This window comes from Sus scrofa, chromosome X, assembly GCF_054392235.1.
Source record: "Sus scrofa isolate SSC_HxYL_T2T_F1_AM1 chromosome X, Sscrofa_HxYL_maternal_Yorkshire_Landrace_v2.0, whole genome shotgun sequence".
Taxonomy (NCBI): domain Eukaryota; kingdom Metazoa; phylum Chordata; class Mammalia; order Artiodactyla; family Suidae; genus Sus; species Sus scrofa.
Window position 1 is genome coordinate 68,211,771 of NC_139401.1, and position 12,213 is coordinate 68,223,983.

General features: G+C 44.9%; 1 protein-coding gene across 2 annotated transcripts in view; it reads right to left on the reverse strand.

Moving 5' to 3' along the window:
* Positions 1–6,700: 6,700 nt before the first annotated feature.
* The window catches only part of HDAC8 (histone deacetylase 8), a 240,213-nt gene continuing 234,700 nt past the window's right edge, over positions 6,701–12,213 (reverse strand). For both annotated transcript variants that reach the window (XM_085008426.1, XM_021080459.1), the window contains one exon: positions 6,701–7,266. In XM_085008426.1, coding sequence (XP_084864552.1) covers positions 7,258–7,266 — 9 coding nt within the window. In that variant the 3' untranslated portion in view covers positions 6,701–7,257. The remainder of the gene's footprint in view (positions 7,267–12,213) is intronic.

Sequence of the window (12,213 nt, forward strand, 5' to 3'; positions counted from 1 at the left end):
CCCCAGAAGGATGTACCAACGCACAGCCATGTGAATTTACACACTATTTCCCTAATTCCTGAAGCCAGGGAACATCAGGAAGATTCCCGGCTTAGGAGATCCCGCTGTGGTGCAGGGGATTAAGGACATAGATTGCAGCTGCCATTTGGATTCAGTCCCTGACTGGGGAACTTCCATATGCCATGAATGCGGCCGAAAAAAAAAAAAAAAAGATTCTCTGCCTAGACTAGATTCACATTTAGGGCAGGAACATTGTCTAATACTGACATCTAATATGGGCTTTTTTTCATGATCTCTTTGATCTCTCAAGAATATCCCATGAGGGGAGTTCCCACTGTGACACATTGGTTAAGAACCTGACTGCAGTGGCTTAGGTTGCTTGGGTTGGATCCAGTATATCACAGTGGTGGTGTAGGTCACAACTGCAGCTTGGATTTAACCCCTGGCCTGGGAACTTCCATGTGCTGCCAGTGCAGCCATAGAAAAAACCCCAGCAAAACCAAACCAAACCAAAAAACCAAAAAACACCAAACCAAAAAACCAAAAAATCCTATGGGTTTTTTTTTTTTTTGGTCTTTTTTGCCATTTCTAGGGCCGCTCCCATGGCATATGGAGGTTCCCAGGCTAGGGTCCAATTGGAGCTGTAGCCACCGGCCTACACCAGAGCCACAGCAACACGGGATCCAAGCCGCGTCTGCGACCTACACCGAAGCTCAAGGCAACGCCGGATCGTTAACCCACTGAGCAAGGCCAGGGATTGAACCCACAACTTCATGGTTCCTAGTCGCATTTGTTAACCCCTGAGCCACGATGGGAACTCCAGGGATTATCTATATTTAATAGATGAGGAGACCTAGGCTCATTACCTGGCTGAGGTCACACAGCTAGAGAGTGACAGGGAGGGGAGTCAAACCCAGGCAGTCTGAGGGCCAAGTGCATATGTGGTATGCACACCAAGGCTCTGCTGGTCAGCTTGGGCCCAGCACTGAGCAGGAGGTTTGGGGACTCTTTGGCAAAGGGAGGGCAGGAGGAGCTGCTGGAGCTTTCTTTTTTCCCTTCCTCCTCCTTGTCCTCTTCCTATTTCTTCCTTTTTTGTTGAATGATAATATTTGGTTTTCTTATAAAGGGGACTTTCTACCTTAGAAAAGAGCCTTTTAAATGTAGAATTGGAAATATACTACTCTGTGACACTTGCAGTGAGGGCAGCTGAGGCAGATCCACTCCCCCCACCCCCCACAGGGAAACTGGCTTGGGATTTTTCTGTTGGCTTAAAAATTTTTTATTTACTTTTTTTTTTGGACCAGGTAATGTATTCACATGGTTCAAAAAGCAAAAGGTACAAAAAGGAATGCAATGCAAGTCCCCCTCATTCCCTTCATCCGCCACCTGGTTCCCCTGCCTGGAGGCAACTGAGACACCCCAGTTTCTTAGGTCTCTTTCCAAAGATGTTTTATGCAAATATAGGCATATCCAATATCTATATATTCTTTTAAAAATGGTTATTTTCTTTTTTTCTTTTCTTTTCTTTTTTGGTCTTTCTGTCTTTTTAGGGCCGCACCTATGGCATATGGAGGTTCCCAGGCTAGGGGTCAAATCGGAGCTGTAGCCACTGGCCTACGCCACAGCCACAGCAACGCGGGATCCGAGCCTCATCTGCGACCTACACCACAGCTCATGGCAACGCTGGATCCTTAACCCACTGAGTGAGGCCAGGGGTTGAACCCGTGTCCTCGTGGATGCTAGTCGGATTCGTTCATCACTGAGCCACAACAGGAACTTCTCAAAAATGGTTCTTTTTCTTTTTTTTTAAACATCATTTTATTTATTTATTTATTTATTTATGTCTTTTTGCCTTTTCTAGGGCTGCTTCCTGCGGCATTCGGAGGTTCCCAGGTTAGGGAACTGTAGCCGGCCTACACCACAGTCACACCAATGCGGGATCCGAGCCTCGTCAGCAACCTACACCACAGCTCACCACAACGCTGGATCCTTAACCCACTGAGCAAGGCCAGGGATCGATCCCGCAACCTCATGGTTCCTAGTCGGATTTGTTAACCACTGTGCCACGACGGGAACTCCTTTTTTTTTTTTTTTTTAAAGATCATTTTATTTATTTATTTATTTTTGTCTTTTTGCCTAAAAATGGTTATTTTCTTAACCCTTGAGTTGCAGACACAGCCTAAACTTCTCTCTCCGCCTCTCTGACCTCAGTGGGTTTCTGGTAGACAGTGGAGGCCCATGGGGCTTCTGGGAGGACTGGGTTTTCCTCAGAGGGCGGCCTTTCCGGGTCCCTTTTCCCAACAGGCCCTTCTGCACACCAGGCTTTAGACTCTTCAAAGTTCTTCCATCTAAAATAATTCATCAGGAGTTTCTGTCGTGGCTCAGTGGAAACGAATCTGACTAGCATCCATGAGGACGTGGGTTCGATCCCTGGCCTCACTCAGTAGGTTGAGGATCTGGCGTTGCGGTGAACGGTGGTGTAGGTCACAGACGTGGCTCAGATCCTGAGTTGCTGTGGCTGTGGCGGAGGCCAGTGGCTACAGCTCCAGTCAGACCCCTAGCCTGGGAATCTCCATATGCCATAGGCACAGCCCTAAAAAGACCAAAAATAAATAAATAAATAAAATAAAATCATTCACCAAACACTCACAATAGCTTATGAAATGCGAGAATAATCACCCTATTTTACAGAGGGCTGGGATTAAGGAAACGACCTCAAAAGGTTGAGTAACTTGCTGATGGGCACACAACTACTTAATGTTGTCATCACGAGGGGAGGACCGGGGAGCAGCATGAGGCTTCGTCCACCTCGGTCTTTGGAAGCAAGAAGAAAGTTGTTTACTCCAAAGTCACAGTTTAAAAATATTCTAGTGGCACTAGATGCGGGGCAGGGGGAAAAATGAGGGAGTTTGTAGTTCCAGCTGGGTTTGCTTCCTGGCTTGGCGGTTTGTGAATTAGGCAAGTTACCTCACAGTTTGTAGCCTCAGTTTGCTAATCTATAAAGTAGGGTGATAAAACCCACCCAGCGGGGTGGATAGTGATATACTATAAATAAGAACGATTCATAAAATGGGGCATATTCCAATGCTTGCTTTGCATTACTATTATGGTTAAGATGGCTGGTTCCCAGGGCACAAAGCCAGCTGTTTCCGGAAGGGAAGGCTGGCTCACACTGGGTAAAGAGTTGCCCCTCCCTCAAGCCAGCTTATCAAAAAAGACCCTCTTAGGCTGAGTGAATTGTAAATCAGGAGCCCTCCAGCCTGACCGGTCTTCCTTGCCAGCTCAGAACCTCCTGGGTGGTTAGAACAGCCTCAGGGCCTGAGCACAAACTCTTCCTTGGTGGGTGTCTTGAATTTACTTTGATCTGTAACTCTACCTGCAGATCAATTCTTTTTTTTTTTAAGTTTATTTCTTTTTCCTATTACAAAACTAGAATGTGCTTACAAGAGAAAACTGGGAAAATATTGAAAAGTAGAAAGAACAAAAATTAAACCTTCCGTATACCTTCCTCCTCCACAGAAACCCACCTCAGTGGTGTATTTCCTTTTGGTCTTTTTTCCTAAGCACTTAAGATAATTCTTAGCAAAGCACTTTTTTTTTTTTTTTTTTTTTTTTTTTTTTTTTTTTTTAGGGCCAAACCCGCTGCTTATGGAAATTCCCAGGCTAGGGGTTAAATCGGAGCTATAGCACCACAGTCGCAGCAACGTGGGATCTGAGCCGCATCTGCCACCTACAGCGAGTCTCATGGCAACGCTGGATCCTTAACCCACTGAGCGAGGCTGGGGATAGAACCCGCATCCTCATGGATACAAGTCAGGTTCATTACCTCTGAGCCACAACGGGAACGCCAGCAAAGCAATTCTTTCCTCTTCTCTCTCTCTTTTACAGCTTTTCTGAGGGTATAATTGATAGACCAAGGGCTGGCCATTTTTTTAATAATGATTTTTATTTTTTCCATTATAGCTGGTTTACCGTGTTCTGTCAATTTTCTACTGTACAGCATGGTGACCCAGTTACACATCCATGTATACATTCTTTTTTGTCACATTATCATGCTCCATCATAAGTGACTAGACATAGTTCCCAATGCTATACAGCAGAATCTCATTGCTTATCCATTCCAAAGGCAGTAGTTTGCATCAGTTTTAATGTGTACAATTTTATGAGTTTAGTCCTAGTAGAGCACCTCTTGCTTGTTTTGGGAATACTACCTTTGTTATTTCTCTTCTAATTAAAAAAATGGAAAATTGTGGAGTTCCCACTGTGGAGCAATGGGATTGGCGGTGTCTCTGCAGTGCCAGGACTCAGGTTCGATCCTTGGCCCAGCACAGTGGGTTAAAGGATCCAGGATTGCTTCAGCAGGTTACAACTGTGGCTAGGATCTGATCCCTGGCCCGGGAACTGCAAATGCCATGGGGAGGCCAAAAAAGAAAAAAATAAATAAAATTAGGGGTTTCCTGGTGGCCCAATGGTTAGGACTCAAGGGTTGTGAGTCCAAGAGCTGAGAGCACTCTCAGTTCTCTCACCATCAAGGCCGGGGTTCAATCCCTGGTCTGAGAACTAAGATCCCACATCAAGCTGTTGCACACTGTGGCCAAAATAAATAAGTAAATAAATAATAATAATTATTATTATTTTGTCTTTTTAGGGCTGCACCTGCGGCATATGGAGGTTCCCAGGCTAGGGATCGAATTGGAGCTGTAGTTGCCAGTCTACACCACAGCCACAGCAATGCAGGATCCAAGAGTGTTGCTGCAACCTACGCCATAGCTCACGGCAGTGGCCAGATCCTTGACTCACTGAGCAAGGCCAGGGATCAAACCTGCATCCTCATGGATGCTAGTCAGGTTTGAAGAACTACTAAATTTTTTTTTTTAAGAGGGAAATTGTTCCTGGTTCTAACTAGGGGGTTTCTTTTTAGGCTAATGTTTTAAAAAAGAATCAAATGAAAAGGAATCCTGAAGGCAATGAGGCAGTCTCTCAGGAACAGGCTTGGCCTCTGGGATGCCCAACAGTGGGTCGGTTCAATAGCTTGCTCTGAGGCTTGACCAGTAGTACCAGCAGTGGTGAGAAGGCAGTACTGGTTGCCCAGTGGGAAAGGGCTCCTTCTGGCTCAGGCCCATTCCCCTTGAAAGGAAAATGGGGCACTAGTATTCACCACTTTACCAGGTAGCAGTGTCTTGGGGCTGAGTTCTTCACAGGAATTTGGGTGATGACTTTGGGGACGGGTTCCTTAGAAAGAATGGAGATTGGGGAGCTGAAAGTGGACCAGTCAAGCCTTTGATACAGCAGACCTTGGCGGGTGGTTTCTTGTAGGCTGGGAACTCAGAGTTCTCGTTTGCCTTGCTCGGCCTCCCCCTCTCCCCCTCACAACCCCCAACTGCCTCATTCAGTGCCTCCTCCCTCTTCTGTTTTTCAAAATCCCCCTTCATTTTGGTATAAGTAAAACTGCCCTTAAGCCGAGAGTGTATAATTAGAATAGCGAGCATTTGAAGTGACTGGTATTCCTAGCCGACCAGGCGCCCCGATGCTGTTTAATAAAAGCTTGGCTATTCCCATCCCGGGACACACGTTCAAGGCTTTTTCCACTCCCTTCAGCGGAATGCCCTTCCCCCCTCGGTAGCCTGGAGAAATACAACTCACTCTACAAGGCCCAGCTCAAATGTCATCCCTTTGAAAGTTTCAGGATGCTGCCCCTGCAGGGCGAGGTGCTCTCTCCCCAGTGCTCCCAACAGCGCTGGATTCATGCTCGTAACAGAGCACAAAGCATGCTGGCGTCTGGCTCCTTACCCCCTCCTTTACCTTGTTTGGGAGTTCCTAGGCGGCCAGGATGGGGCTGTCTTTGTCTCTTAGCCCAGTCCTTAAATACTTGGCAAATTGAATTACAAAATCACGACGTTCAGCTGTCTCTTCTGCTTCCTCATCTCCCTCATGACACAGGCACCCCCCCTGCCCCCCCACCACCTGCATTTTGCCACCTTGCCCTCTCCTTTGAGGTTACAGTAATACCAAGGCATCACAACTATCATTTCCATCAAGTGTGCTGATTGTCTACACTTGGCTGGAAGTAGCCTCTATTCATCAAGATGCCCCTTTTGGAGTTCCCATTGTGGCTCAGCAGGTTACGAACACTACTAGTATCCATGAGGACGTGGGTTTGATACCCGGCCTTGCTCAGTGGGTTAAGGATCCAGTATTACCGCAAGATGTGGTGTAGGTCGAAGATGTGGCTTGGATCTGGAGTTGCTGTGGTTGTGGTGGAGGCCGGCAGCTGCAGCTCCGATTCAGTTCCTAGCCTGGGAAATTCCACAGGCCGCAGGTGCAGCCCTAAAAAGAAAAAAAGGTGCCCCTCTTGGATCTGACATGCCACCTGCTCTTCCCATCACCGAATTGCTCCCCAGGCAGAGACAGCTCCTTCCGGGGTGCCAGCAAGACCCTCTCCATGGTTGCAGTACCTATATTTCCAGGAGCCCTGGACAGGCTCCAGCACAGGACAGAGCTTGGCTTTCTGTCTCTGGGACTTAATGGGGACACACTAGTTCCTCAGTGGGATCCATCACTCAGAGTCAGCCTCCCAGGCTGGGTCAGAGCAGAACATGGAAGCAGCAGGGTTATTTTTGATACCTCGGTGAGAGGAAATATTCAGAACTGTGTAATCCTGTCAGTGGTCCTTTACATTGAGGACAATGGGACAAAGGGGTAGGTTTTCAAAGATTTTATTAAAAAAACAAAATAGATCCATAATCCTAAAAACACAGGTGGATTTCTCTCCACCTCCCAGTATGCTGACCGGTCCTTCTCTGGCAAGGCTTCACTTGGATGGTTCTGAGGCCCAATCCCTGCTTCTTAGCTCCCCCCTTCACCCCATAAGCTGGCAGCTAAGTCTCCACATTTTCCTCCAGTTTCTGATCTGTCTCCTTTAAGAAAATAAAAATACCCCTCCCCAACTTGCTGAAAAATAATTTTCAAAGATTAAAAATGGCATTTGTGTGTTTTTTAAAAATAAACACTTTAAATGTTGGAAATCTTTATCTCCCCCTAGGTCTAGTTGAGGCCTCTGGGGTGCCAGCCCACCTCACCCCAGGAGGCCAGCTGCCACTTGGTGCCCCTTGGAAATTTTCAGGAAGTAATTTCTTCCAAATTTCCCCTGCAGTCACAAATTCCACACACTGCTCGCATAAACACGCTGTCTTCATTACAGGCACTGCTCCTCAGCTCTGGAAACCTGATCTCTTTTTGTCAGCTAGACCACATGCTTCAGATTCCCTGCAAACAGGAGAGAAAACAAAATTCAAATTCAGGTAACACATGTGAATTATACCTCAATAAAGCTGTTCTTAAAAAAAAGGCACTTGCATTTGGGGGCTTGTTCTCTTGCTGCTCTGGAGAACCCTGAGACTCCCTACCTGTGAACAAGCTCAGGCTAGGCTGCAGGATGGTGAGAGACATATGGCCCAGTTACCCCGGCAACCACCAGTCACCCACCAGAAGTGTGAGTGAGGCATTTGACAGCCAGCTGACTGTAGTGCTGGGGTGAACCCAGTCCAAACCAGCAGAAGAACCGCCCAGCTGAACCCAGCCCTATTGCCAATGCACAGATTTACGAGCTAAACAAATGGTTGTCTTAAGACACACACACACACACACACACACACAAGTTCGGGCAACGCTTCAGATTTCACACTAACTAACTGCATCAAATCTTTCCCTACCCCCCCAACTTTCTCACTTCCCTTAGCAGGGCACAAGTCTCCCAGCATTTTCTCTTGTGAGTACCTGTGAAGTACGAATTGGGGATTTTCCCCTGCCCTCGGGTCTGAGTCTTTGAGGGGAAAGTGATTACTTGAAACCCTTCAGGATTGGGCTCTAGGAATGAAAAGTCTGATCCCTAGACCCCTCCAGTCTTCTCCTGCCCCCCTTACCCAAGCAGAAATACTGGGCTCCAAACCCTACTGACCATTTCTCCTCTGAAACAGGAACCATGTTCTATGAGGGCAGGGACCTGAGCTGCCTTACTTTTGGTTGATCTCCAAACTCTAGCACAGTGCCTCACACACAGTAGGTGGTCAATAAATGGCTGAATGAAAGAAAGGAAGGAGGGAAAGAAAATATGTCAGCACCCACTTGCCTATCTAGTTTAATTTTTAATTTTTAAATTAATATACAGTAATCTGACTCTCTTTTGGTATGTGTAGTTCCATGATTTTTAACACATGTAAAGAGTCATGACACAGATTGGTCCCATTACCCACAAGTATTCCCTGTGTTATCTTTCTGCAGTTACATCCTCCCTTCCCCCTCTTGCCACCTGGCAACCACTGACCTATTCTCTATCACTGTAAGTGTTGTCTTTTTGAGAATGTCATATAAATGGAATCAAACAGTATGTGACCTTTTAAGACTGGCTTCTTTCGAGCAGCATAATGCCTTTGAGTTTCATGCAAATTTTAAGGTTCATGCAAATTTTTAAGTGTATCAATAGTTCATTCCTTTTTGGGGGGGATCTTAACTTTTTAATTTTAAAATTATTATAGATTTACAGGAAATGGTGAAAAAGTACCAAGAGGTAACTTTCACCATGTTTTTCCAAGTGGCAACATCTTATATAATTATTATTTAATATCAAGACCAGGAAATTGACACTGGTATAATCCACAGATCATATTCAGATTTTACAAGTTTTATATGTGCTCTTGCATGTATGTGTAAGTATATAGTTCCATGAAATTTTATCACAGCAGTAGATTCATGTAACCCCCACCACAAGAAGATACAGAACTATTCCAACACCGCAAAGATCTTCCTCATGTTACCTTGTTACTGTGACTCCCTTCCCCCATCCCTAAGCCCTGACAACCATTAATTTGGCCCCCAGTTCTATAATTTTGTCATTTCTAGAATGTCATATAAATGGAAGCATACAGTATACAATGTTTTGAGATTTTTTTTCCACTCAGCACACTGCCCTTAAAGATCCATTCAGGTTGTTGCGTGCATTCAGTTTTGTTCCCTTCTGTTGCCAAGAAGCATTCCATGGTATGGATGTGGCAGAGTTTGTTTAACTACTCAGTCATTGGTGAAGGACATCTGGGGCTGTTCCCAGTTTTTGGCTATTACACATAAAGCTGCTATGAACATTCATGTACAAGTTTTTGTGTGAACCCAGTTTTCATTTCTCTGGGATAAATGCCCAAGAGTGCACCTGCTGGGTCATATGGTAGTTGCGTGTTTAATTTTCTAAAGAGCCACCAAACTGTTTTGCAGAGTGGCCATACCATTTTGCATTCCCACCAGCAACGAATGAGGGGTTAGTTTCTCATTCTTGTCCACGTTTGGTGGTGTCACTAGTTTTTATTTTGGCCATTTGATAGGTGTGTGGGGACCTCACACTGTGAGCTAAATTTGCATTTTCCTAATGGCAAATAGTGTTGAACATCCTTCCATGTACTTATTTGCTGTCTATATCTTCTTCATGTCTTCTGCTAATTAGACTCTTTTTTTTTTTTTACTGTTCAGTCTGAAGAGTTCTTTATATATTCCAGATACAAATCTATTGTTGGATATGTGATTTGCAAAGATTTTATCTCAGTATATAATTTATCTTTTCATTCTCATAACTCTTGCAAAGCAAAAGTTTATTTTTTGGGTCATGCTTTTGGTGTTTTCCACCCTTAAGCTCACAATCTCTGGATAATCTTTGATTCTTCATATCTCTCTCTCTCTTTTTAAAATTTTTAAATTTTTCATAATTATTTCTATTGTTTCTATTATAGCTGGTTTACAGTATTCTGTCAATTTTCTACTGCACAGCGAGGTGACCCAGTTACACATACATGTATACATTCTTTTTTCTCACATTATCATGCTTCATCATAAGTGACTAGGTATAGTTCCCAGTCTCTCTCTCTCTTTTTTCCCCCGTATTTGCAGCATGTGGAAGTTCTCAGGCCAGGGACTGAACCCGTGGCACAGTAGCAACCCAAACTGCTGCAGTGACAATATCAGATCCTTAACCTGCTGTACCACAAGAGAACTCCCTGATTCTTCATCTCCCTCCACATTTTATGAGTTGTCAGGCCTAACCTCAAGGTGTCTCCCAAATCTGTCCTCTCCTTTCTGTTTCCACCTCTCCTTTAGATGCACCTCTCATCACTCAGGTCACTGAAACCACCTCTTAACTGGTATTCCACCTCTGAAGCTGTCCCCCACACAATTCTAGCTGTGATCACGTGCCTCCTCTGCTCCAAATAGCGGCTCTGGACCACCTATGAATGAAGTCTAACATCTTTGCTCGAATGTGCCCCATCCATATTTTCCCATCTCCATGTGGGCCTTGGCTTATGTTGTTGTCTCTGCTGAGGAAAACCTACAGGGGATCCTGGTACTGAAGTGAGGGTCCTTCCATCTGTAAGTACAGCCAGAACTTGATGAATGTGTGTGCAGCACCCGGATGAACAAAATCCTATGTCCAAGCGTCCCAACACATGTTCACAGAAAGGAAAGGTGGGTGCTGCGTTCTCTGCTGCTCTGTCTCACTCTCCAGTTACATTTGGAGGCAATTAAGAAAAACAACAGAAACAATTTCCACCAAAAGTTGATGATGAGCAATATTGAGTTTGGGTAACAATGAAAATGTAAGCTTAAATAATGCCCATTGTTTTCCCCTCGCATCTAGCTTTTCCAGCAGTGGGTGGCAGCCTGAGAAAATTCTAAAGGCCAGCATGGGACCTGGGGAGACACAGAGTCCTGACCAGAGCGGCAAACTCAAACGCCTGTAGAGGCCAGAAATGTACTGGATGTGAGTAGAGCAGAATAGGAGCAAGACACGTGGAGCCCTCGTGATCTTTTTTTTTTTTTTCTCTTTTTCCTACTTTGCATCATGACATGAATATGAGAAATAATTGCCTTTTAAAAAAACTCTGTTAGAGTTTCTGTCGTGGCTCAGTGGTTAACGAATATGACTAGGAACCATGAGGTTGCGGGTTCGGTCCCTGGCCTTGCTCAGTGGGTTAAGGATCTGGCGTTGCCGTGAGCTGTGGTGTAGGTTGCAGATGCGGCTCGGATCCCATGTTGCTGTGGCTCTGGTGTAGGCTGGTGGCTACAGCTCAGATTGGACCCCTAGTCTGGGAACCTCCATATGCCATGGGTGCAGACCTATAAAAGGCAGAAAAAAGATAAAAAAAAAACCCCACAAAACCTCTGTTACAAAAGAAAACAAAGCCAAAATGGGGTCAGCAAGATGAGAAATGGAAACTTATACTTGGCCTAGAGTAGGAGACACAATAGGGAAAGGTGGGGTTTGTGGCAAACAGGAAGGTACCTGCTCACGAAGCAGGCAGCTGCTACTTGGCTTCAGTCATTCACTAGTGTGTAGCACTGTGGGCCCAGTGTGAGCAGATCTTTCTGTTGTCCAAGAGAAGTTGGAAATTCACATTGTTATGCAAAGTTTCCACGGTGTTAAATGTGGACCGCTGCTTTAAACTTTTGAAGAATATCATGGAGGACATCAATATGTGAGGCTAAACAAAACAATTTTGGAGGCAAGATGTGGCTCCCAGTTTGTGATCTCTGCATTATCGCTGGGACAGTTCTGATTTACGCCCATGGTTGCTCCATTTCGCTCTCGTGTCTTGGACTGGACAATAAATTATATCGTCACCCTATCTCTGATGTATAAGAAAGAGTGCTGAACTAGGACTGAGGAGGCTTGAGGTCTATTGATTCATCAACTTTCTGGCTCATTTTTTCATCCATTTATTCAATAAACATTTGCAGAGTGTCTATTCTTTGCCAAGTACTAGGTGCTGGTGAGCACTCTCTTTAGCTTTTTTTGCTGGTGCTGCTAATTAATAGATTTTGTTTTAGAGCAGTTTTAGGTTTACAGAAAAACTGAGCAATAAGTACAGAGACCTCTTATATTCTCCCCTGGCCTCCTCCTCCCCTGGGAGGCATTTCCCCCTATTATTAACATCTTGAATTAGTATGTATATTTGTTACAGTTGATGAGTGAATATTGATATATTATTGTTAAGTAAAGTTCATAGTTTACATTAGGGATCACTCTTGGTGTTGTACAGTTGGATGCGTTTTGACAAGTGTATATATAACGTTATGCACCCCCCATCACAGTATCATAAAGAATAGTTTCACTGCCCTAAAAATCCTGTGCTCCACCTATTTACCCCCCCTTCCCCAAAGCCATGGCAACAACCA